Source organism: Catharus ustulatus, chromosome Z (assembly GCF_009819885.2).
Source record: "Catharus ustulatus isolate bCatUst1 chromosome Z, bCatUst1.pri.v2, whole genome shotgun sequence".
Lineage (NCBI taxonomy): Eukaryota > Metazoa > Chordata > Aves > Passeriformes > Turdidae > Catharus > Catharus ustulatus.
In genome coordinates, this window is record NC_046262.2 from 53,431,884 (window position 1) to 53,458,769 (window position 26,886).

The 26,886-nt window shown below is 38.1% G+C and overlaps 1 protein-coding gene across 2 annotated transcripts in view; it reads left to right on the plus strand.

The window, feature by feature from the left end:
- The window catches only part of PRDM6 (PR/SET domain 6), a 79,988-nt gene extending 61,603 nt beyond the window's left edge, over positions 1-18,385 (plus strand). For both annotated transcript variants that reach the window (XM_033085048.1, XM_033085047.1), the window contains exons 7-8: positions 6,990-7,166; positions 14,139-18,385. In XM_033085048.1, the coding sequence (XP_032940939.1) occupies positions 6,990-7,166; positions 14,139-14,253 (292 nt within the window). In that variant the 3' untranslated portion in view covers positions 14,254-18,385. The remainder of the gene's footprint in view (positions 1-6,989; positions 7,167-14,138) is intronic.
- Positions 18,386-26,886: the final 8,501 nt, after the last annotated feature.

Consider the following 26,886-nt stretch of genomic DNA (forward strand, 5'->3'; position numbering starts at 1 on the left):
TTATATTTCAAGATTAAGATATTAATTTAAAATAACTTTTAATTGTTTACTGGTTTACTTACAGACTTCTCCCTTTCCACCAAATTTTTTTTTAGCTTGTTGCATTTTGTAGCGTTTCTCTTTGAAATTAAGGTAATTGGGGTTAAAGTGGGTGCGGTAGATAGAAATTTAAATCTGCAAAATCTTGAACTCAGGCACCTTCTGAGCCTTTGAGACTTTTTGAAGCCTTGACTAGACAGAAGCAGTTTGAGAAGATATTTATGGAAATACATATATTTAGGATTTTGTATTTTTTTATTTTGTTGTGAAGTTAATTTTTTAAGATATATTTTATATATTTTATATATTTATTTATTTTTTATTTATTTTAAAATATTATTATCCCCTTCCTTCTGCTGCAGAAATTCCCAACAATCCTGTTTGGAAGGCCCAAGGGGGTAATCAAAACTTTATATTACAATGAATAATTTTTACAGAAGCTGATTTTGTGGGTCTTTTTTTAAACAGTAACCCCTTTTCTGATAATGACAAGTCTTTTTAAATTACATCACTCTTTCAGATCGCTATGATCACCAGGTTCAGGACACATTGATGTTGAGGGAAGGCAGAAGGCTTCAGCTCTCAGGAGTTCTGCATGGCACATTTTCATGTGCAACCCGTACATTTGTGTGATGCATATTCTCATTAATTGCCAGGTATTCAAGCTGAGAATCTGAAGGAAAGCACATTCCATAAATGTGTTAGATAGATAGATTATGGGTATGATCTGGCACTCACAATCCTTCTTTACTCAGAAGATATTATTATACTCAAGTTTTGCAATATCACCTCTATGTTAAATAGCAAGCTTGTTTTGTTTTGTTTGGTTTTTCTTAATAGGAAGTTGAAGCTACCTCTAAGACCATGGCTTAGTCCATTTTGTGTTTGTATTTTTTGTGCATTGTCCTGAAAGCTGATGCTGGCCCCACCCCACCTACCCTGCTTTTGGGTTTCTTGCAGAGGTTGTGGTGTGGCAGCCTCTGCCCTATAACAATAAGAAACACTGTCCTGGGTTCAAGGGAGCCCCATGTCCCACTCTTTGAGACTGTGAGATCAATCACCTCTTCCAAGCCCAGAAGCATAAAGGAAGTCAAAACCACCAGGATGGTGGGCATGAATAGATGAAGGGGGAACTCCTGGATGAATTCAAAGACAAAAAGGAAGTCTCCAGAGGTGCAAGCACAGACAGGTAGCCAGGGAGATATACAGCCAGGTTGTCTAAGCAGACAGGAATCGCCTCGGGAAAACCAAAGCCTTGGTAGGATTAAATGTGGGCAACAAAACTTCTGTTGTTACTTTGGTGGTAAAGGAAGACCAGGGAAATTGTGAGCCCTCTCTAAAAGGAAGCTGAAGGCCTATTGACCTGGGACATGGAAAAGGCTGAGTCAATAACTTCACTGGTAAATGTTCCAGTCACACCACCCACATCACAGAAGGCAAAGGCAGGGACTGAGAGAATAAAGGACTGCCAGCCGTAGCAGATCACACTGAAGATCATATAAAGAACTTGAAGATGTGCAAGCCCATGGAGCCTGGTGAGAACCATGTGCATGTCCTGAGAGAAACGGCGGATGAAGTGGCTGAGCCACTATCTGTCTTATTTGAGAGGTCAAGGCAGTCCAGTGAAGTTGCTGCTGATTCAAAAAGGGATAAAAAACTCCTCCACTGTTAAAAAGAAAGACCTGGAGAACTACAGGGCAGTGAGTTTCACCTTGGCACTTGCCAAGAGCATGGAGCAGATCCTCCTTGCAACTCAGTTAAGGCACATGGAGAATAACATGGTGAATGATGACAGCCAGCACAATTTCACTAAGGGCAAATAATGATTTCACTAAGGGCAAATCATGCCTGACAAATCTGGTAGCCTTCTACAACACTGTTTACAGAGCTGGTGAATAAGTAGTATAAATAGTAGAATAATAGTGCCTGGACCTGTGCAAAGTGTTTGCACACAGCAGCTTTGTTTTTGATATGAAGAAATATGGATTTATATGATGGTCAGACCTCTCAACGAATTAGGAATTGGCTGGAAAGCTGCATCAAAAGAGCTGTTGTCAATGGCTCAGTCTCCAAGTGGAGACCAAGGATGTTCCTCAGGGGCTGCTATTTACTGATGCTACTTAGCACAGCAGTGTTTGTTGATGATGACGACAGTAGGATTGAGCGAACTCCCCGATGACACCAGGCTGTGTGGGGCAGGGACATGCTGGAAGGAAGGGATACCATCCAGAGTGACCTCAGCAGGTTGGAGAGGTTGGACTGTGGGAACATCATGAAGTCCAACAAGAGCAAGTGGAAGGTCTTAAATGTGGGTCAGGACAATCCCAAGCACAAACACAGGCTGGGTGGAGACTGATTGAGAATTCATAATCCAGAAAGCCAAGCATGTCCTGGACTGTGTCAAAAGCAATATGGGCAGGAGATGACTCTTCCCCTCCATTCAACTCTTGTGAAACGGCACCTGGATGCATCCAGCTTGGATCCTTGCATCCTTGGAAACCCCACCAGCGCTGCATCTGGTGTTGGGGATTCCAAGATAAGGATGTGGATCTGCTAGAGAGAGTCCAGAGGACAGTCCCAAAGATGATCAGAGGGATGAAGACAGGTTGAGAGAGTTTGGGCTGTTCAGTGTAAGGAAAAAAAGGGCTCAGGGACACCTAACATGAGCTTTCCAGTACCCACAGGGGCCTGCAAGAAAACTGGAGAGACACTTTTAGTGAAGACATTTAGAAAAAGGGATAATGGCTTTAAACTAAGAAAGTGTAAATTTAGATTGGATGTAAGAAAGAAATTCTTTAGTGTGAGGATAGTGAGACAGACTTGAAATTTTCCCGGAGAAGCTGTTGATGCCCCATCCTGTGAATGATCAAGGTCAAATAGGACAGGGCCTTGAGTGGAAGGTGTCCCTGTCCATCACAAGAGGTTGGAAACAAGATTAAGACCCCTTCCAACACAGACCATTTTATAACTCTATAATCCTATCAGTTTTTCACTTCTTAGTCATCACCAAGGGAGAAAAGCATTTTAATCACATACCAGTCTCTCCTTTCTAGCTCTGTTTTTCTAGCTCTTTCTGAGGGAAAATATTTTGTGCTATTTTGTCTCATTGAGCTGAGAGAGTTTCCATGACAAAGTTACAAGTATTCAGGAACTCATTCTTACAAGCAATTTCTCTTCTAAGTATTGCACTAGAATTCCATATGTCCCTTGAAAAGAGCAAATTCCCTTCTGAAGAGGCCACACTAAAAATCTATTCATCATAAAGGAAATAATTTGAAAATGCGGCAGAAAACAATGATTGGATTTTTCAAGTTCTAAAAATTCAAACAGTTACTAATTTATGATGTAGAAAATAAATTTATAGCACTCATATATACTTAGGTGTCAGAATTTGGAAAATATATTCTTTTGGCAGAGGTATAGTAAAAGACAAAGCCATGTCAGTTTTGCTGACATATGAATGGAAATATAGAAAGAATTTATCTAAATGTATAGCTGTCTCTCAGTTAAATTTCTGATTAAATCATATGGATTTTCCTATTCTCTTACATGCTTTGTAAATGTCAGGGTTTCTAAATTCCCTGCCCATAAAAATATCAGCTGCAAAAGTAAGAAAATTTTAAGACAGGAAAAGACATCACTGAAGAGCAAAATCATTCAAGAGATTCTCTTAGAGAGTAAAATTTATTCCTTAGTGTTTTCATGTTGAAAAATGTGTCTTTCACAGCTCGGAAAAGCTCAAAGTATAAATTACCACAAAACCTGAAACTGTTACATTAGAATTGCTCTCAGGATCTCACTTTAGATGGCCTGTCTTCCTATATGGGCCATCATACAGTCAGAGACTGTAGGATTAGGGTGTCTAGAAAAAGCTGATGGATTCTAAAAGCCAGTAAACCTAAATGGCTTATCGAGGATGCGTGGGATTAATAAGAACAGTGTAAATTTTTCCAGTAGGAAAATTTTCATCTGGGTAAGTAGATTTCCTTTCTTTAAGCTCAAAAAGAAAAGTTCTCGTGTAACTAGGTGTTTAATAAAAACATTAGAACTACTTTTGATAGCTGTGAGAACATCATTCTCCTCTGTACATTGCTGTAATTAATTTAACTATTCTTAACTGTAACTTATAATTACTATCTGATAAGATTTTGATTCACGTGGATACTGTGACGCTCAAGAAAGTACAATACATGCACTGGTTATTCCAAGGAAATTAGTTTTTCTGAGCTTGGAGTGCATTCAGTCTAGCAGCAGATTTTTGAAAGCACAGCCTATGAAGACCAACATTTCTGTCACTCTGTTGCTGCTCCTTCTTTTCTGCAAAACTCTGTTATAGCGAGGTCACCATCTTAATTCATTGTCCCAGTGCAGACAAAAGTGATGGCAGAAGACATAACTGCTACATCAAAGGCAGGCGTGCTCTGCCCATGTCAATGTACTCACTGAACCGAGCACTGTTTGTGCTCAGTCCTTCAGCACCACTTTCATTTTTTTTTTGAAAAATAACATATTGATTTTATTTTCATCCAAGGAAAAAAAATTCTGAGCCCAGTAAAATGGTTACCAGAGAACAGAATGATAACTTTTGTACTTTTGTACTTATTAAATGTAAATTTTTTTTCCTCTTTGAAAAATAGTAGCATCCGAAAGTTGTCAGAAGTTGGCATATTTAAATCTGCAGTTGTGCAAATTAGAGCATTTTAAGATGTTGCAGTATTTGAATGCATTTTTAGGCTCTCTTTTTAAAATTAATTTTGCCAAATGTGTGTTATTTATCTAAGCTTTAAAAAAATTACTCAGCATAAATTAGAATTACCTGTATATAAACTGGATAAATGCACCCTCTGCAAAGAAAAAGGTAACTTCTTTAGTAGTTTTTCTCCCAGGATGTGGATGAATCAGAAAAATGCAGTTGAAGCATTCTAACAATAGGTGATCTTTCACAGGGCTTATTTTCTTAAGTGTAAGCCAGTGAAATATATTCTGACTATTTTGTATTTTTGAGCCAATGAACCCATATTATTTGGTATCAAATGTTCACTTATATCTGGTTTGAAATTTTGACTGTTTACAGACAAGTGAATCATAAATTTGTAACTATTTGAATTTTTAGAACTTGAAAAATCCAAACATTGTGAATTTTCACTGCATTAAGTTAATCACATTGATTTATTTATCACTTTAAAAAAAAAGATTAATTGGTTTTATGTAGCATTGTATAATTTTTTGTGGTTGCTGTTAAAAATAGATAACCAGAGGCTAATAGATGTTAATGGTCTCCTTCACTATTAAAAAAATCAATGTTTCTTTGATATGGAATACATTATTTCATTACTTTGTTCAAACACGTTTGATTACTGCATTCACCAATTATCTCTGATTTACCAACTCTTGAAATTTCATACTAAACTTGATAAATATTTTCTGTGGAAATTAACTTTGAACTCCAAGAAAGAAGAAAACTGGATGTTACTACCAGTAAAAGAAACATTTTATTGGGTTTTTGTTGTTGGTTTTTTTTTAAATATTATTTTACATACATCTGTGTATCTTTAAGGACCACATCATCTAAATTACATTTCCACAGCTTTTATATATTACTTTCAAACTTGTTGGAGAGTAGTTAGATTTTCAAATGCAAGTAATTAAAATTGTAAGTTATTGAGTTATTGATGAATACTGAGCTATTAATCAAGCTAAAAAATTCTACAATCAGGGTTCAGTGCTCTGAAGCACTGTAAAATAATAGTATTTGTGTTCAGTGATGCAAGTAGCCACAATTAAGCACTTCACTTGACAAATGAGATAGTTCACTTTATTTTGCACTTAATTGAATTGTACATGCCTGGTCACCATTGTCTCTTTCCCTTTAGCTTTGGTTTCTAGCCATTTAAACATATACATTTATTACAGAGAGAGCAATTAAGCTGTGCTGGCCATTGGCTCTGGAAACGCAGACACCAAGAGTTAAAATGTTGTGTAGGGTAAAAATCATTATTATCCCTCCAGAAAAAAAAATAATCTCAATTTTCTTAGCAAAAAGACTGCTAAGCATTTAGGACTCTGATTAAAACTAATGTGCAATGGAAATCCTCAATCCTCGCAGGATGTTGATATTAATCCATTTTTACCACAGAGAAATATATAGACATGGTTTCTTGGCATTTAATTTTAGTTAGCATTTCAACAGACCAGTCTCACGTTGTTGTCATGTATACCCTTTTTTCTGTGTTTGCAGTCTGCTAGTTATGATTCTGAATTTGTAACATATCAATTTTGTATGTTTGTTTGTTTATATTTACTTTTAGCAAGATATGTTGTTCAAAACCTCGATTCTGGATTTCCTTTCAAGATCCCCAAAAAAGCCATTTTCAGTTAATGGAATGTAAAGATTTTCAACTAAAATAAGAAAACAGAAAGATAATTGTAATACAAAGGTCACTTTTTTCCAATTCTCTTATTGAAATAGGTGATCTCTAAAAAACTCCAAAGCAATATGAGGAGTTTGACTGTGAATAGCTACAGAATACAGCTAGGATACACACATAATCATCAGACTTGCATTTGTAAGTAAGACAGCAGCTGTCAACAGACAGAGGATTTCGTGAGTCCCTCAGCTCCAATGTGTATGGATCTTTTTTTTTTTTTTTTTGACTTAGGAGTACCATGTTGAATTTGAGAGAATTAAGGCAGATGTTTGATGTGCAGCGCAGTTTGCTGAATTATGGTCAGTGGGCCACACACACTCTGTTAATTCCTGCCCAAGAATTTCTCATTTGCTGAAGAGGTTGTGAAGTTTTGGGTGTGCGTTTCCCAAGAAAGACCCCAAGAGGCGCACCGAGAGTTATGTTTGGAAATCACTGGGAAGACTGGGAGCTCGCTCCTGCGTGGTTTCCTGCTCATGCCAGCAGAAAGCACTGATGGCACGCTGTCTTTGTTTCCCACCATAGGCCCTACCAGTGTGGCCACTGCTCCCAGTCCTTCTCCCAGCCGTCGGAGCTGAGGAACCACGTGGTGACGCACTCCAGTGACCGGCCCTTCAAGTGTGGCTACTGCGGGCGCGCCTTCGCCGGGGCCACCACGCTCAACAATCACATCCGGACACATACTGGGGAAAAGCCCTTCAAGTAAGTGCTTGAGGCCAGCAGCTCTTGCCAGCTGAGATTAGAGAGGGAAAGGCATTGCTGCTGCTCACTGTAGCATCACCAGCACTCGGCAGGGGCTCCCTTGGAAGCCAAGGTCGCATCACGAGGTAAAGCAGGTAGTGGTGCTGTTAAAATCAGAGTTTATACGGGTTTGATTTTGGGTTTCTTGAAAGCCTTGTGCAATTTTCTGATCTCTAATGATACCTTGATTGTTTTAATTAAGTGGTAAGTTCCTGCCAGGGAACCACAGCAGAAAATATGGTCAAGACTGAGACAGGTCGTGCTGTTATTATGATTCTTTCATGTCTGTATGCTGAGGTAGATGGAGCCTCACTTTAAAGCTAGTTTTGCTCCAGTTATATATGGGGCAAAAATTATGCACCTCCTTTTAGTCTCAGAATCACTGGATAGGAAATGTAACTGATGTGGCATAAACTTTGAAAGATCATAGTAATAAATTGACAGTGTTCAGCTGTCCAAGATATAAGAAGAGAAACAGTCACCTAATAGAGATGATTTTACATTAAACAGACTTTGTAAATTTCTGAAGTTTTTAATTACGGATATTAAAGCTAACCACATACCTGTCTCAGAAATCTTCCAGCAGTGCTCATTTGCAGCCATAGTGCTGCTGATCCAGATACATTTTATCTTCTCTGTTGTGAAAGACTCTGCCTACATGACAAGAAGTGTTCTCCAAAGCAGAAGAAGTACATCCCACATATGTGTCTTTGTCTTGGCTGAACTGACAGGCTCAGAGTATGTGGTCACTGGAGCAATTCCACCTAATGTATTGATATCGCTTCTTTTGGAGCCTTCCTGGATGCTCCTAGGAGGAAGGGGAATAAGGGTAGAAGAGGGTTTTTGTCTCTCCCAGTTCTCTGGGTCTTGTCTGTTCTCTGTCTGCATTTCTCTGTTTGTCTTTTTTTTTTTTTTTTCTCCCTACTTTTGCCAAACTGTGCTTTTGCTCTGGTAATGTAAGCGAGCCCAGCCGTGGGGCCTGTCAGAGCCGCTCATAGCCAGCCTGGCAGAGATACTGGCCAACACGCTCTGCCTCCATATAAGGCTGGGAGGAAGCATGGCCCCCATACATGTCATTGCAGGGGGCAAGGGGACAGAGCCAGGAACAGAATGCTGCACTTCCAGTGCGCAAAAACTTGCATATCAGAAATGACTGCCAGGATAGTGTTGTACAAGGCAAAACATGGAAACTCAGGACATCTAAATATCGACTTCTCTTGAGCCAGTCTGTTGAATGTCAGAGCCCACAGAAAGTGAGCCAAAAATGGTGTGAGCAATCAGATTGATTTTATCTAGTTGCTGTGTAAATAGATTTTAGTAATTACTGGAAGAGGTTTCCAGGTCAAAATGGAAAATAGATTTCGTTTAATGTTAAGGTGTTACTTATGTGTAACCTTGTTGACTCCACTTAATTTTTTTCCTTAACATCCTGTTTTTGTCATGTTTCCAATAGATCTACTGTTTTGCGCCATTTAGACTCATTATTTTTCCCCTTTGGTTTACTAATATTTTTACCCTTTTCCAAAATGGGCTTGATCACAGCACCATTTCATTTGTGAAAGACCCTAATGTATGTAGAACAACTAACCAGAGGTCTGGGATTTGTTTGTTTGGGTTTTTTTTTGTTTTATTTTGTTTCGTTTTGCCCTGCTCATGTGGAAGCATTTAAGTATTCCAGGACGTGTCTGACTATTCCTTAAGCTGCAGGACAAAGCAAAAACAACAACAAAAAGCATATGCTTTGTACTGCTTCTTTATGATGTACGGCATTATTTCAATAGTGCAAGACCTTCCTTTAGTTTCTCCCTTACACACAAGAAACAGTAGTACCATTTCCTCTCTGGAAGGCTTGTTGAAGTATTTGCAGTAAGATGACTAACTTCACATGAAGCTAAAACTGGAGCTGCAGATCTTCCCATCCCTGCTAGTCAGATAAGAGGACACACAAGCCTTGATCCTGCAAGCTGTTCAAAAGGGCAGATTTGTCTCATGCAGGACTGCTTGCATTTGAGAGAGAAAGGGCAGAAAACTTATCCAGAAATCAATCTATTATCTTTGCTGGAGGAAAAAGAGGGAGCTGTAGCTCATCCTCATGTCTCTTAACAGTTTAGATTCTCCTTTGGGAAGGGGGCACAAGATCTAGTATTAAGAAAGTTCTGGAAAAAGCCCTCAACAAATTCTGTTAAGCAGGAACATAAATAGAACATATATAGAACATAAATAGAACAAACAAAATTTCTGTTTCTTGATCATGCAACCTAGGTTTAAAATGTTTGTTTATGAAGGAATTTTGAGTGTACACTTACAAAAAAAAAAATCCAAAACAAGATGGAAAAGTCCAGTGAGAGAGTGTTTCTGTACCTCAGAGAAGTTTGTATTTGTGGTGATGCACACATTTCTTTTAACTAATATTTTTAATATTAGAAAGAATTGCCATGCCTGGATAGTGATAAATTATTTAAATTTTAGCTAAGTTACTTTTTAAATAGTAGGTATAATTTTGAAGGTTCAGTTTTAAACATGGTTGTGATGTGAATGTAATCTCATTATTTTTAATGCAGTAAGGCAGCTATTTTCATAAGTGGTATACAGACAAATTACAGTGAGCATGGATTAAGTCAGTAATGTTCAACACTAAGTATGTTTGTAAGCAACCAGAAGTTGGTTTTAAAAATGGCAAACATATGGTCACAGTATTTTAAAAAATATTTCAGATTAACTGTTTTGTAAGAGGACATTTGGGATTGGTTAAAAAGCTTTTTCTGTGAGAGGGCATTTTCTTTGTAGGTCCTTGGTAAGTTTGGATGTATGGTGGAAGACTTTTCTATTTGCTTTTCATTAAGATAACAATGCTAAGTGAGGTTATCTGTAGTCAAAGCTTTAGCTGAATTTGACTTTTCATGTCATCACAAGCTATCAAGCCAGCCTGACCACTGTAAAGTTTTTGCGTATTCTTATCTTACTGAAGTCTCCACTATGACTGCTAGTCTGGGAACAAAGATCTTAAGTAAATTAAGATGCAGGAGAAAAAGGAAAATTATTTGTCACCTCTGTTCTCTTAAATTTTCTCACTCCTTCCCTGTTTCCATTTCAGCAAAATTAAAAAATAGTGCGGGGACTTGCCTATAGAATCAGGGTTATGCAAAGGTCTAATATTTAGGAGTCAACCCAAAATAATTAAGAGGAAAGATTCTTTCAGCCTGCAGAGCTCATATTTTTAACATTGTTTCTTATGCTATGTAAGCTGGGGAGCATTCATTTTAGGTTCTATGTGTATGTTGTACCTCGGTGACATCTCAGTGTTGTCAAGAGGATTCTCTTTGCTTGATAGTTTTTCTATCCTCCTTCCAAAGGAGTTTAAAATGTAGTATTAAATGTACTTCTCAATGAAATCTTAAAATGTTTATTTTGACAGTACCAAATCAATGCTTTTTTCTCTGAAGTAGACCCTCAGCATTTTATTCATCCAAAGCCTTTCACAGAGGTTGACATAATGTGCAAATTAAACCAATCCTCTCTATAATCCTCACTGTCAATGTTTTGAAAGCACTGTGAAGCAAACAAGCAGACCAGTAACAATGAGGACTATCTAAACAAAACCAGAAACCACAGTACTGTAGAAATATCCCAAAACTATTGTGCACTTTGTGAACTTAAGAACAATCCTGTTTACCACCTCCACCCAAGCAAATCATACCAGGAAACCTTGTGACAGATTGAAGCCTTGAGGCTGAGGAGATTGAGTGCTATGGTACATTTTTCCTCAAAATTACAGTGTACACACACATTGTAAAAGAAGGTAAAATGGATCCAGTTTTCACTGATGATAACTAATTGTTTGAGAACTTTGGCATTGCTTTGGACCTGTTTAAATTCCATTCAAATGCCATCAGATGGCCCTAAGTGGAAATTAAATTGTATATCAGTGCCATGGAGTGCCATATTGCCATACATATTGCTGTACATATTGCCAAGATATGTATCTACAGTGCAGGCTTAGCCAAAATTTCATCTGCCTAGCATTCAGGCTTGGGCTTAGACCCATGATTGCTTGAAGTGTGGTCACATGATATACAGACTCTTTTTCCTTTCTGACAATTTCGACTACTGTTTGACTTTCCAACACAGTATTAAACATGTATGGGTACGGTACAGGAATGTGCACACAAAATTACACACACACTCACCAATCTCATGGACAGAGCTTATGGGAGTGGTTATTCTGCTGTGATGGGCTGGGAAAGAATGGTTAGTAGAGGGACAGACAGCCTAGAGTACATTACAATCCAGAAGAAAAAATATTCCTGCCCTTCCTCCCACTCCTACCTACTGTGAGACAGTAATGCTGACTGCTGTGACACTATTATCTTCACCTTTTCTATCAGTTTGTATCCAGCAACAACCACTCTGGACCACATTGAAAAGAGGAATCAGGAGCCTAATACAGATCTCTGCCCATAAGCCAGGTACTTATATACCCAAAACTATGGTCCTGAAAGCACCACCCACATAATTTGGAAGTGCCTCGAAAATCCTAGGCACCTTGGGTACTAGCTGAAGGTTATCGAAGTACCAGAGAAAGACAGGGGAGTTAAGTGCCCTTCCAGAGGCTTCATTCTGACTTTTGCACAAGGGCTGTATAAGTGCAGACATCACAGTTTGACCAGCAGAAATGCTTGGCACCCACAGCCCTCCTGTTCACAAAGAGCAGATGCTTGTATCAAGAGATTTATCCTTTTTCTGTTCTCTCTTCGGCATCCTTCTTTCCTGCACCTTTTTGTTGGTGCATCAGCCTGTAGCTAGGAAGGTAGAGCGCTCCCACAACAGAAGAATCTTGTGTATAAATGATAGGAAGTTGTATTTTAAAGAAATATGGTAAACCTTGCCCTGCACTTTTTCGCTAGCAGTGCAAGTTGCTGAGTGAATGCCTACCTAATTCTAGCCTCCCAAGCAAGCTCCAGAAAGGTTAAGGAGGCCTGCCATAGCAAATTATTTTAGTGGACGACACTGTCTTTCGATCACTCCATAACCTTTATCTAAGTTGCTAATGGAGGCTGGCATCCTGTTACCTTGTATTTTGTTTATTTGGCCAAGCTCGTAATATCAGGGGTCTCCACACCTGATTTCATAGGTTATTTTGCAACTGTATCGCTTACAGCTTAGTTAGGCAAGGATCCAGGGCTCCCATTGCTCATCAAGCAAAGTACTTGCCTTTGTAGACATCAAAATAACAAAACTATCAAGTTCAAGTAGACAGTAATATCTCACACAGACTAAGGTTAACCCCCCCAGCCTTAAAATTGATTATGATGCCTCTGTGATAGATATATATGTATGTATATAAAAATAATACAATAATTTGCAAGTTTGTCAGGCAATGAAAGGTAGTATATTTTGACACACTAATCCAGTAAGTAATCAGTTTTCTAATAAACAATCAGCACTGCACTAATGTGTCATCAGCACTTCAGGAGCTCTGGAGAGTGGATGATCTGCACATAGACGTTAATGAATACCCCAAAAATCATTAAGTAATCAATACTTCTGAGTTATTTTCATTGAGCTGATGGTCTGATACATTAAAGCTGACATTTTACATTTGTCAAGATCACAGTGCAGTTTTTAACAGTGGCATAGGATGCTAAAGATATTCCATGAAAGACAATCAAGGAAATACAACTTAAAAGTGTTGACGTTTTAGATTGGTACAGTATCCTGGATGAATGATTGTAATGTCTGTGCTAAGTAGTTCCTGATAAAGAAGAACTTTATCACTATATTATTAATGTGAAGAATACCCACAATTATAAATATGTGTAAAATTTTTCTTTTTTTAAATAAACAGATCACTGACAGTTCACTTTCTATCATTCACAGCAGTGAAGGGAGAAAGATTAAACATATTAACTGAGTCCATTGTTTTCCTCACTTGTCCTTTGAAGGTGATGATTTCATTGCAGTGATATTTTTATGAAAATCTTATTTGGAGATAAAACATCACATGCTGCCATTAAACCAAAGATGGCTTTTGGAGCAAGCACCATATGATAAGGATCTGCTCCATCCATGTTTGTGACTCATCAAACACCCTGTCTAGTGCTCAGAATGCAAATCAAGAAGGCAGCATTTGAGAGATTAAATACAGTAAGATTTTGTCTTTAAGAGCAGGAATAAGGGACTAATTCCAAGGCAACAGTAGCCCTTACCCTATGCAAAATTCAATGGCTTTGCTCATATACTCACACAATATTTTTCTTGCAGATTATGGCTCTCTAATGAGGACAGGGTAGTAAGAGAGACAATATAAAAGTGAAGCAACGCTGATGACTGTTATGAGTTCTTGCTCAGATTTCTCAAATAGTGTGGATGTTCGAAGATAATTAAGCAACCACTATCTCTATGTGCCTTTTTCAAATTAATCCCATTACATGTTCACATCAGATAAACAATGAGTTTTCTCTCGTTCTAGGACTTAATGATTACTGCTTTGTGATTTCTAATCTTCCAATAGGCAATTGTGGATTTTAAAAAAGCAGAAGGTGAAATTTTATTTGTCATCAATTTCTCTTAGGGGGTACCGAGCAGAAAACTGCAGGCAAGCTGCCTCTTTGATGGCTCACTCCTAAAAATCTCTTTTTGTTCTTTATCTATTTGAACTGACAGTGATCAGAGCTACAGCAGGACAGGCCTCTCTGGAGAAATCACCTTCCCCCTGTCTATTGACAGATTCCTCTTTTCTGAATCAGACAGGCCTTGTCCCATCATAGGCATCAAGGCCTTGGAAGTAGCCACCAATTAAACCTCTTGAGCCAGTAAAATCTGAAGCCACTTTTGAGTGTCTGTTCTGATTAAGCAGGATGAGACAAAGCCCACCACCCCCCCCCCTCCCCGGGGCAGCTCCCTGGTCTCAATTTTCTCTCTTGCCTTCACCAGGTGCGAGAGGTGTGAGAGGAGCTTCACACAAGCCACCCAGCTGAGTCGACACCAGAGGATGCCCAATGAGTGCAAGCCAATAACAGAGAGCACAGAATCAATTGAAGTGGATTAACTGATTGACTGGTTGGAATTAAACTGCAAGGAAAGTCATGATTAAATGTCACGGACACTTAAGCAAAACCAAAGATTTCCTCTGAGCAACTTTCAATCAGTCCCAGAAAACCAAAAGCAGTAATAAAATAAGTAAGATGTTAAGAGATATTGATCCTGGCATGGAAGTGAGACCAGGAAAGAGATTATTTATTTATGACTAGGGATGAGTCTTATTTCAATTGACAAGTTACTTGGGACTGTTAACATTTCAAGTCCCTTCATGTATTGCTTTAATTCTGAAAGCCTTTATAATTGTTATTTAATGCCAAAGTGAGGAATCTCAAGGGTTCTTCTGCTCATAGTTATGACTGAGAATGCACATGGACTTGTTTATTGTTGCACCTTTTTTTGTAGCGTGACTCAAAGGACCCAGATGTAATCTGTACATTTGGCTAGGCTGGGCTGAGTTGATCTTGACATGGCTGTAATAGAAATTGCTGTGTGGGATGGAAAGTGATCATGAGCTGTACCTGGGTCAGTGTCAGCCACCTCAGACCAAAGGGCATTCCATTTCCATAGTCTCATGCCTCACACTGTGTGCACTTTTTCATGCAGGTAGTTTGTATTGGCATTGGCATAGATATTCTGGGAAAGAAAAAAAAAAACCTAAACCAAAAAGAAAATATAGTAAAATTACTGAATATTGTATATCTGCAAATATACATTATATAAAGAAACTAGTAGGAAGACTGTGTTAAACTAGTAGAGCTTCCAAATTCAGACTAATAGCTATGAAAGACAGAGGTGGTAGATAGTATTTTGAACACTAAATATTCCAGTCCATGTGTAAATCATATTACAAGGAGCAGAAAACCAGGAAGATACTTTTGGTTTAGGTAACTGATTTAAGGTCATGTTGATTTCTAGGAAAACCAATCAGAAATCCAAACTATAGTCCATTGGTATTTTTAGTCTGTTATGGAGATCAAATTAGAAATGCTCCTGTATTAGATTAAGCTTTTAATACAGTTGGGCTGAGCTTCAAAACAAAAGATAAATCTGGATACAGGTACTTTGTAAACTTCTTAGAGGCATCATATAATTCACTTCATGGAAATTTGCCTGGTGGAGTGAATGAAGGAAAACCAAAATATTCCCAACATAAATGTAAAAAGCTTAGATGCCACTACATTGGTTTGACTGAACAATTTCCATATTGACTTTTTTCCATGCTTTATTTCCATGATGTATTTCAGATTTCAGAATTTTGTCTAATCAAGGTATGTTTTCACTTTTAGAGACCAGCAGCATTTGTTTATATATTGAATGTCTCAATGCTAGAGCTGTAGATTGATAAAAATGTCACAAAAAGGGAAAAAAACAGAAAAAAAAAACCCTAAAAAAAAAGAAAAAATAAAATAAAATAAAAACAAAATCACAGCCACCAAGAAGCAACACCTAAAGAGTCTGAAGTCATGCTTTATCATAAAGTAAAACTGCAAAATAAAATTGTGGAGAATATGGGGATTAAAACAGAATAATTCAGTTTTGCACCAAAACTGTAGTGCTGAGTGGCTCATAAGGGCTCAGTTGATTATATTAAATATTTTAAACACATTTATGGGGATGACTTTAAATATGTAGAGAATAAAGTATCCAGTTCTGTAAAGGGCTAGATAAAATCAGCTACAAATTTAACACCAGGTTCAGACCATTTATGAATTCTGCAAAGAGCTCAAGCAGAAGAAGAGCTTACAGTAAAATTCAAATGCATTTAAAAGGAGTTTAAAAGCTAAGACATCCATACTGCATGATGTTTATTTATTATATGGTAAAAACTACACTGCAGAATCTGGAGTTTCCAAAGCTTTGCAGGGAATTACTTCAGGAGTATTTGTGTCTGTATTAAAAATATTAAGAACATTGTGGGGAAAAAAGATTTTTTTATCGTTGTTCTAGCAAATACCAGGTTATCTCATAAAGAGGCTTCATCTCTATGAGTTTTCAGCTCTGAGTGCAGAGGTATGGGGAGTGAGCGATTCTACCACCTGCCTGATTCTATCCTCAAAACTATGAGAATCTCTTCGCTACTATATAAATGTGTTTGTTTGTTTGTTTGTTTTTAGGTTCAAAGAAGCATGGGGAGCTGGGTAGGAAGTCTTGTAACTTAAAGGTGACTATTTGAACATTGTTTTGTTCCTAGCAAGGTTAATGAAACAGAAGAAACCAAAATAAAATCCTGAACCTTTCAGACACTCATGCCTGGTAGTTCACATTTTCCTTTATTTAAGTGACTCAATGTAAAGTAACATTCTGGTGGGGCACCAGCTTTTAGTTAACTATGTGAACAGTATCTCTTGATCATTTCTGCAAGCAAACAGTTGAAAAAAGAACAAGAGACCAGGAAATTCATAAATAGATTAAGTGGGAAAATGTCATGCTCTGAAAAGCAAATGTGAGCCATGTTAGATCAGTGAGTTGTGCTGTTGCATTATCTAACCAGGCTCTCATGGTCAGGGGTGAGGTTTGTGGCAGTGAAGAACACTCCACTGTACTCGAATCCTGTAGTGCAAATAGTACCTAAGTATGTGCTTACAGATATTGCAAGTTCCCTGCTGACTACAGGTAGGCTTACTTGTATGTTTTCATTTAAACATGTCTAAATATTCTGCTGAATGGGAGTGAAGTGAAGGTCAATTGCTTGAATATCGTACTGGATTTTTTAAAAAAGTAATTATAGTAGTATGTATGCAGAACTTACTTTATTTTCCTTCCAAATATTTCTTTGTAGTGTAAATCACTATGTTGTTCGTATGCCTAAACACAATTTCAATCATTGTATTATTTTATACATTGTATTTTCACAACAGATTTGGCAGCATACAAAAGCAATACAGTAAAAACCCATGATTGGATAGTGGTGTTTTCTCGAACCCCACATTTGGCATTCTGATAAAGTATGGCAAATGTAAAACCAATGTGAATAAGCTAAAATACATTCTAGGTTTGGACTAAACAGAATTCAGTCTCTGTCTGGGCTTCCCAAATGCTGAGTGAGTTTCAGTTCATGTATCAGCAGAACAACTGTACATTTAGGTCTATTATGCATACAATATGTGTTTGCACACAGTAATCTGAATCAGTAAGTGTAAAACAATTATCTTTAAATGTAGTGATTATGTGCCTACCATTTCAGAATTTCTGAAGCACTTGGCATCTCTGTTTTGTAGTCTGGTAAAAAAGTACAAGCTTTTGATATTTTTGGTTGTTTTTTGTTTGTTTGTTCGTTTGTTTTTGGTTGTTTTGTTTTGTTTTGTTTTGTTTTGTCCAACCCTGAATATGTTGGAAATCATATTTAAAAATTGTGCCTAGTTTTGATTCTTTTTCAGTGTGAAATTAATTTTATATATTCATAGAGTTACACCTTTCAGAAAGACTTTAGGTCCTTTATAAACTACTTACAGTCCCTAAAGATGATAGTTTAAAATACAATTTGATTTTCTTCCCATGAATGAAATATGAATTGGGAATAATATAAAAATTATAGGACATTGCATACTAGAAACTTACAAGAAATTATGTGTATACCTTTTACTTTTGATAACATTATCTCTCCTTTAAATTAATATTTATTTTTTGTATGGTGCCATTGCATTATGTGATGCTGCCATATAACTGAAAAAATGGCAATTTCAAAAAAATAAATAGGTGAATGTCCAAAATCAAGTCCTCATTGCTTTTAAGAGTAGTTAAGTTGCTCTCATTTATTTAGAAATCACAGTTAGAATGGTATTCCATTCCATGCAAGTCCTTTCTGGGGATAAGATTCCAGGAAATATAATATTCTGGGACTGCATGAATTTTTTTTTCTCCCTAGATTTTGGAAGTTTCAGCATCATCAAGTCAATCTGAAAAAGTCCATAAATCCACCCTATAGATGTAGAGTATGCTGAAGGGGTCCTGTGTTGAAATAAAAATAATAATGACACTGTAATTAGAAAGACCAACAGTTTGCTTGCATTTTTTAAACTTCATAAAATTGCCTCTTTTTTACTGTAAAGGACCAATTAAGTCATGCATGTAGCTGTATTCTTGTGATATCAAATGTAAAGATTACATTGTGTTTAAATGAAAATAACAGGCACACGTTCAAAAAGAAGATGAAGAAATGTAAATATATTTGATTAATAAAACATTTCTATTACTGTACCCTGAGCCTTTGTCTTATGTTAATATTACATATGGAATTTTGCCTGTGGTCTGCAGAAAATCAAATATGCTTGAATGATTGTGCATTGAAGGTAGCCTCAAGTAATCAGCATGCCTGGCTGTAGTTGTCATTATCATCTTCCAAAAGGTGCTTGCAACTTGCAAACTCTTACAGTCAGAAGAGAGTGAGATCAAGTTTTTGTTTCTTGGTCACTGAGTCTTGCAACTCCTACTGATATATTGCTAAGGAAACACTACAGTCATGCTCAAACAATTTCTCAAATGTATTTTGGGATATTTTTGTATAGATTATGATGTAAACCATGCCATATTACAGTCAAGCTTTTCTATTCTACCCACTCAAGCGGTGGGCTTTTTTGTAGTTGATGGTTTGAGGCATTTTCGGTTACCTGAATCCTGGTTAAAAGGATCACCATCTAGTGGACTAAGACAGAATTTCAAAATTCCAGTTGATGTGGACTCTGAACTCATTCTTCAGAAGTCACCCTGAAACCATAGCTAAAAGCAGTAACCATGCTCCACTGCGAAGTGCCTTTTTCAGCACTATTTCACTGCCATTTTGTGTGTCGAACAGTAGCAATTAGTTTACTAAGTTACCCCTTGTTCCACTTGAAAAAATACCACTTGAGTATGCAAAAGATATGTCAGTTTCTGTCATTTTTTATATTATATGACCTTTCACATAAGATCAGAACCACCATGGTAGAACAATTGTGCAAAACTACTGTATTTGAGGAAATACTCAGGTAAATTGGCCAGCAGACTGCCTGCTGATTTACAAGTAGCAGGGATAGTCAATCATTCAAGAAAAGTTTCTATACATATGAGGAAAGCTCTTTCTAACAAGAATTGTATTGAGTCATGCTATATGAGATTATATCACCAAACCTGCATAATCTCTCATGAGCTAATGAGACACAAATGCCTGATGGGGGTGGCGGGTAGAGGAGTCCTTTGGCTGATGGCCCAGTCTATGATATAGAAAAGTCCTGGGGTCCACCACCTTGAAACTCCTTGGTGCATGATTTAGAAGGGGTGAGTCTCAGGTTGCTAATATTTTTCTTTTAAGTTGTCTGCTGAACTTTTTTAGCAGCACTAAAAAAGGACCAGCAGTGTGCTGCTTTCTTACTTTGATTTTGTTCACAGAGATCTGGGGAAGAATCGATCTGATATTAAAGAGCAAAAGACCAGGAAAGCTAGATAGTATCAGTTTTAATGTTTGGCTTTTGATGTTTTTTGGCCAAATAAAGTGGACACTTGCTCCCAAGCAAATAGAAAAGACATCAGCAGCGTGTAAGTCACTGCACACACTGCTCGGGTTGCCTCCTTGGTACCAAAATGCCTCTGCCAGTCAAAACTAGTCTGATGACTTCTTAATACCACAAACCCAAGCCACACTTGACCTGAAGACACACAGATGTTGAAGCTGCACTCTGACCTCCATATACTACCAGCATCAATTTCCCCCTCCTTAGACTTACTTCTTCTCATATTTGCTAAAAGACAGTCAGCAAAACATTTTGTGAGCAAGCTCGGCCAACCTCATGTTCCGTGCTTGCAGGGGACCTGACAGCATTTTTGACTAACCAATATAATCCAGGGTGCTTAACATGCCCAGATGTCTGGTGAAAATAGATGTCAACTATTGCACAACAATAATTAGGTCCCTAAAATTCAGATGCGCTACAAGCCAGTGCATCAGATGGGGGCTTGGCTCTAAATCTGAATCACTTATGTGGGTGTAACACAATGACCACAAATATCTGAACATAGCCACAGGTGCTTTCCTATCCATGTAAGTAAGGAGATCACAAAAATAATGGTTTAGAAGACCTAGATAACCAAAGATAGTTATAACTTGTCCAAGGACATAGGAAGGGAAGAGGAACATACATTCTATCCCAAACAGAATCAAAATTTTCACATTCAAAGTGGCTTATTTTGAAGAAGGCATTGACAAGCCTTAAGTTTTTAAAAAATTGGTTTTATTAAATAGAACATAATTTTAGAGACACCTGCTGCCTTGGAAAAGGATATTAGTAAAGCCTGGGCTATCTATTATAGCTGTAGCTGTATCAGTACCTTTCTCCCCAGTGTTGTTTTCTCCACCAACCACAGCAGATGAATGTTACCAATACTTCTCCATGGATTTAAACTTTTTTCTAATCTTTAGTCTTCTCCCCTCCTCCTATCTTGCCTGTTATAATTTTCATCTATTATACTTCTATTTTTCTTTTCCCCTCTGACCTTACTGCATTCAATCATTCTTCTCATCTCTAGAGTTTCTCCAAATAAGTTTGCAAATGACCAGGGAAGGAACTTGTATTTGTTTATATTGGCACAACAAGTCACAGAAATACATTTTTTTTGTAATCTTAGCCTCAATAGAATGAGTCAAACTATAATAATCATGCAGAGTTTTCAACCTGGAATTTATTTTTTTTTAGGAAGCCAAGAACATTTTAGCCTAAAGCACACACTACAGAGATCAAATAATTCTTCTGGAAGTTATTTAGCTTTTTTATTTTTGTATTAGCCTTGTAACAGGACAATTGTTTTCTGGATTTCCCATGGCATAAATGCAATTATATATGCAGTAGATTAAATTTTTCATTAGAAAAATACTTTCTATCAGCAAAAAAAATATAAAGTGCAATAAATTAATACACTGAGCCATATTTGTAATGTCTGTATGTTTGTTTGGGTCTCTCTTAATTTTCTCCTTGTTTTTTTCTTTTTCTTTAAAACATATAAAGCCAATTTTTTCTACTTATGCGTAAAATCCTTAAGACTGGGGATAAGACATTGCTATAATAGTAGTTGCATCGTAGTTCTGCACAAAGAAGTGCTGCAGTAACGTCTGACCAGCCCATGATAACAACACCATGTAACTCCCATCTCAGTTTTGGGAATAGCTTATGTGACAAAGATATATGTTCCATGACCATAGGCAGACACAACTGAAAGCAGCATCTGGCTATTAACATCAGTTTGTTGAGGTTTTTTTATTTAAAAGCTAATGACAGGAGAGTGCCTGCACTCATCTTTTTTGGGAGGTAAGCAGATCTGGGGCATTTAAACTCTAAAGGAGGTTTTGAACCGCACTGTGTCTGCCCTCCAGCCTCCTGGTTCTGCTTTTCTCTGTGTTTATAGTAGAGCTCCTAGGGGAAGAGATTCCTTCAAATACACATTATTAATAAAGATTTTTTTCAGGCTGTTTTTCATTTTTTCCTCTTGGAATTTGCTCTCTAGAAAGGTTGTTGAAGTGGGGAGGGGGGGGGGCGGGGGGGGGGGGGAGAGGGAAAGAAAAAAATAAGAGAGAAGAGAAAAGAAGAGAGAAATATCTTCTATAAGTTTTAGGGAAAAAAATAATTTAAAATGTCTCTATAAAATGGACTGATTTGTGCAGGATTCATCTCTTCAAGGCCTAATTTTTATCTAAAAATATTTCAAGAGATGCTTCCTGCCTAGATCTAATTACTAAAGCAAAAAATTATGAACATTTTTATGTTATGGATCATAATTCTCCATAGTTTAGTGATTCATTCTTCTACACAAGCTTTTGAGTAACACTGTTGATTTTAAAATCATTGGTTTGCTTTTTAGTGACTGCAAAAATACTTTTTTATCTATCAGCCTTGCATGGTCATACGGCCTTAATTCACCCCAAGTCCTAATGGGGAGAATGCATTGTGCACATAATACATATTAACAAGTTACACTGTAGATTATGGAAAAAATTTAAGCCTTGTGTGGCTTTTCCCTCTCGTTTTTTTGCTGGTACCTTTCTAGTTTACGATTTTCCTGTGTTAAATAAGGCTAGCTGGTTGGCTCTCTTTCTGCCAACAGCCCAAGCACAAGGTCTCTTTGCCCACAAAATCCCATGGCAGTCCCATGGATACTTCAGTAAGTAGCGTACTAGAAACATGCTACTTACTTCTAGATTGTCTTCAGATGTAAAAATTCCCATATCTGCCTCCACCCCAGTAAAAGGCAGCATAACTTCCTTTATGTTATTGGTTCGTTATCTAAAACAATCCCATGGTAATGGTCCAGATGTTGGTTTTGGTTTTACCTTGTTTTCTATTGTGATATTTGCTATCATGGAGATCACACGTTTCAGAAACTGCAAAAGAGAAAGGGAATCTGCATCAATCTTAATTTCTTTGTGCCTTAATTTTGTTTGTAGCCCTGTCATATTTGAATGCATCATTAACAGCACACGTAAAATCACGGGAACCAATACAAATTACCAGGTTGAATTAGGATATAAGCCTGAATAAAAAAGCACAGCAAATATATTTTAATATGGTAAAGACATTAAAATTATCTTTAATTTCTATTGCAGTAAAGCTGAGGTGTCACTAAACTGGAAATTTTTTCTAATCCCTGCAGTTTTTGCATGTGTAGTAAATTAATTGTCAAAGTACCTTGAGTGATGGCTTCATGTAAATTTTTTTTGGAGGAAGGGGGGCTGTTTTTCACAAAATGCTCAACCTATTCAACCTACTTAGTGAGGCTGAGATGATGCAATCTATCCTCAAATCTGTCACAACCATAGCTGTAGTCATTTAAAATAACCAATCCAATCATCCAGCTCTTGATTGTTTGATGTTCTTTCAGGCTTTACACTTTTGATTAAGAGGCTCAGCAAAGAGGTGAAGTTGCAGAATAGCAAAGGGTTCCTTGACCTAAAGAACTTGAAGTCAGCAGGTCACTTATAGTGACTGTGATTTATTGGACAATAAACACAGCCTCACCAAATCTCTTTTCTTTCCTCACTGATCTATTTTTGCAGGCAACATATTCTTGTTCAGAGGACATAGGCAGTGAACTTTCAGAAAAATTATTCAGCTTCAATATAAAATAAAATGTACCTGTGATTCTGCCTGACTACAATGTTTCTTAATAGACTGATCATGAGAAATGGAATAAACTAATAATAATAGTCTATGCTACAGAAGAATGCAGTCATTCTGTACTAAAACAAAGAAAAACACTAGATCTCATTACATTAAAACATGAAACTTCAGCAGAGAGAATCACATGAAATTTTGGTCAGAGAGTAAAGAGCATTTTTTCTTGCATAGATTTTTTTGCTTAGGTCTTGTACTTGTACAAAACCAAGGACTTGTAATGAGAAAAGAGAAACGTACCTTTTCAAGCTGAAATATCTTGTGGTTTTTTGGGGGTGGTGTAAAAAATAAAATAAATTAAAAGGGGGGGAAAAAGCAACTGGAAAAAATCCCGATTACATAGAAATAAATACTTTCATATTTGGAAGCATAGCATGACTTGTAAGGATTTTGAGAGATGGCTTAAACTAATCACATTGAACACAACTGAAGATATTGGTCAGGTTTAAGATATTATGGTTTTATAGTCTTTTAGCCTATAATGTTTTTCTTAGTAAGTATTTCTAGTAGCATATATTCTTACTGATCTGTGTAACACGGGGACAACACACTCTCTTACATGTGTGCGTCCAGGTACACATGCAGGTATTCACCCTCATTCTCTCTCTCCCTAATCTTCATGAATTCTTTCTTCCTCAAAAAATTCAGATTTTTCAGAAGTGAAATGAAAAAGCAAAGGTGATGGAATGAAGGGATAAAGTTGAGATCTTGTGAAAACAAGAATGAAAATTTCTACAGGGAAATCTTACTCTCTAAGTTTAATAACCTTAACCAGAAAATGCATATGTCACACATAATTTTTTCATCAAATTTGCTTTTGAGATAAGTGTTTAATTTTTCCCTGAGTTCAACAAACTGCATTTTGCCTTGCATTAAATCAAGGTAATCTTCCACATGATAGATCATCTGACTGTTCTTACACAAGTAGTACTTGGGGTTTTTTGACAATCTTTACCCTGCATTTAAAATTAAATGCACCATAAAGGAATGAAAAATAAGCTTCTAACCAAATAAGCTTTTAACCAAAACCTTTCCAAAGGAGAACGATGACTGCTATTCTGCTCCAAGAGATTTCATCCAGCATATCCTGCCTTGGAGATGGTGACTGCACCCTTGCTGCTCAGCTGCCCTGCTCTGAGGGCTCCATGGGCACTCTGTAACCTCTGATCTCTAATAGCTTGAAAAGATGAATACATTCTTTCCTAAACATGAAACTTGCCGAGCAATTAAAAGCCCAAGAAGAGGAAGAGTGCATTCTATTTTCCGTATTCCAAACGTAACCATTTTCAAAAAGGATGTATATATACAGATAAACAAAGAATGTCTTTAAATAACAGTTGTCTAACAAAGTCAATCATGTTTTCAGCAAGGAACTCCAGGATTAGAAGCTCAAGATTTGTGTTTGTTTGCTTGCAATGGAGTTTTAAATTGGTACAGCCTCACATCGAAAACTAGTAGCCCAGGGGCTGGTGTTTTTTGTTCAGGGGCTTTTCCTTAATGTGCCCACACATGCCACTGTAGATCTGCAGTGTCTGAGAGGAAAGGCACCCAACACCAGTTCTGGGACCACTTGTATGACTTAATTTATGTTTTTAATGCTCTTCCATGGTACCCCTGTGTTTCCAAATGCTTAAAGCTGCTAGAAGTAAATGATTTCTTTCCACTACAGCTCAAAGTGCCAGAAGGCAGGAGAAATTTAAACACAACTAAGATCAACATTGTGAGTTTACTTGGCCTCCACATCCAGCAACACAGTCATAAATTTTGTAGGCTTTTTATTTGAGAATTTAAAAGACCTTCTAGATTTGGCAAGTTTTCTATAACAATGCTTCTCTATGTGGCTTATAATATTGGGAATGCCAAGATTTGCACGAGCATTGTATTTGCTCAAAGAGGTCACTGTGTGACCAAATACTTTCCCATTCAAGTGCTGTTCCACTGTTTACCACTGCAATGGTGGCAACATCAAAACACTGAAAGCAACAAGGAATGGTGTAATTCCAGCTCCCAATCTGCTTCTTTCAGAATCTGTCCTCTAGAACAGGGACACTGTAATTGCCAGGAGACAACTGGACATCATTACTGGAAGGGTGTCTTGATGTGACGAGGATTATGAAAGATTCATGTCACATCCGTGGTGGCCAATGCTGACTTGTATTTGTGTCAGTAGAGCACAGCCATCCAAACACTGATGGTTACTTTGCAGTCACTAACTGCAATTCAATGCAACTTCTATTGCTGCGCATCATATGACCAGAGATGTTGTTCTGTGGTGTCTGTGGTAACAGCTTTTGGATGCCCAGTAACAGTGGTTTAATTCTATCAAAGAGCCCTTTATTACTGTAAGTTCTATGCAAGCTCCTTTGCCCCCAGTTGGACTACATTTTCCACCTTAAAAAAAGATTCTCTTGTGGAAAGTGAAATGTTTTTCCCAATTTGTGCATTAAGCAATATGCAAAGTACAGTAAATTCACAAATACAAGCTGCACTGAGTATAAGCCGCATCTCTGGATGTTGGCAAATATTTCGGTTTTTGTCCATAAATAAGCCGCACCCGAATATAAGCCGCTCTGTCGTTCGCAGTGAGGACCCGCGTGCAATTAGTAACAGAATGGCAGCAGGGCGGGGTTTACTGGCTGAGCTAAGGCTGTGCAGGCTCGGCCCACTAGGGGCTGCTGACGGGGCCAGGTGGCCCAGCCCGGTACTGCCGCTCGGGGTCGGCCGCCGCTGCCACTGGGCTCGGGGCCACCTGCCGCTGCCACTGGGCTCCGTCACCCCGGGTCGGCGCTGCCCCACGGTGGCAGGCAGGGACGGAGCTTCCCCCGCTCCTACGGCAGTGGCGGCGGGCGGGGACGGAGTTTTCCTGCGCCCGTGGCGCCGGCGGCGGGCAGGGACGGAACTTTCCCGCGTCCGTGGCACCGGCGGCAGGCGCGGACAAAGCACCCCGCCTCCTCCCCGGGCCACAGCAATGGCTGCGCGGGGCTCCCGTCGGCTCCCGGAGCCGCGGCAATGGCGGTGCCCCCCCCCCACCCCCGTCCTCCCCTGGGCTGTGGCAGAGGAGGGAAGAAGAGAGCTCTCCCGCCTCTCTCCCCGCCCCCCGTGCTGCCTGCAGGGAGCCAGGGCAACACAGTAACACTGTAACAATCGCGGAATGCCAGCTTTTACTGGCAGGTGCTTGGCTCGGCGCCCTGGCTGGCATGTCTGGGGTTGTAAATGTCAGAAAATTATTCACATATTAGCCGCCCCCGAGTATTAGCCGCACTTCCGGGTTTCCACCAAAATTTTTGTCAAATTGCTGCGGCTTGTATTCGTGAAATTACTGTATTTCTCAAAGGGTCTGCTATTATTTGCTGTGAGTGACTTGGCCTCCTAAGGAAAGACAATGCCAGGCTTTTGGGCAACAAGAAGATTGCCTCAGTAGTACTGTCAATAAATACGACAGTAATGATTCTTCCCTCCTGCCCTGAAAAAGGGGAAAGATATTCCAAATATAGGTCAACCTTATG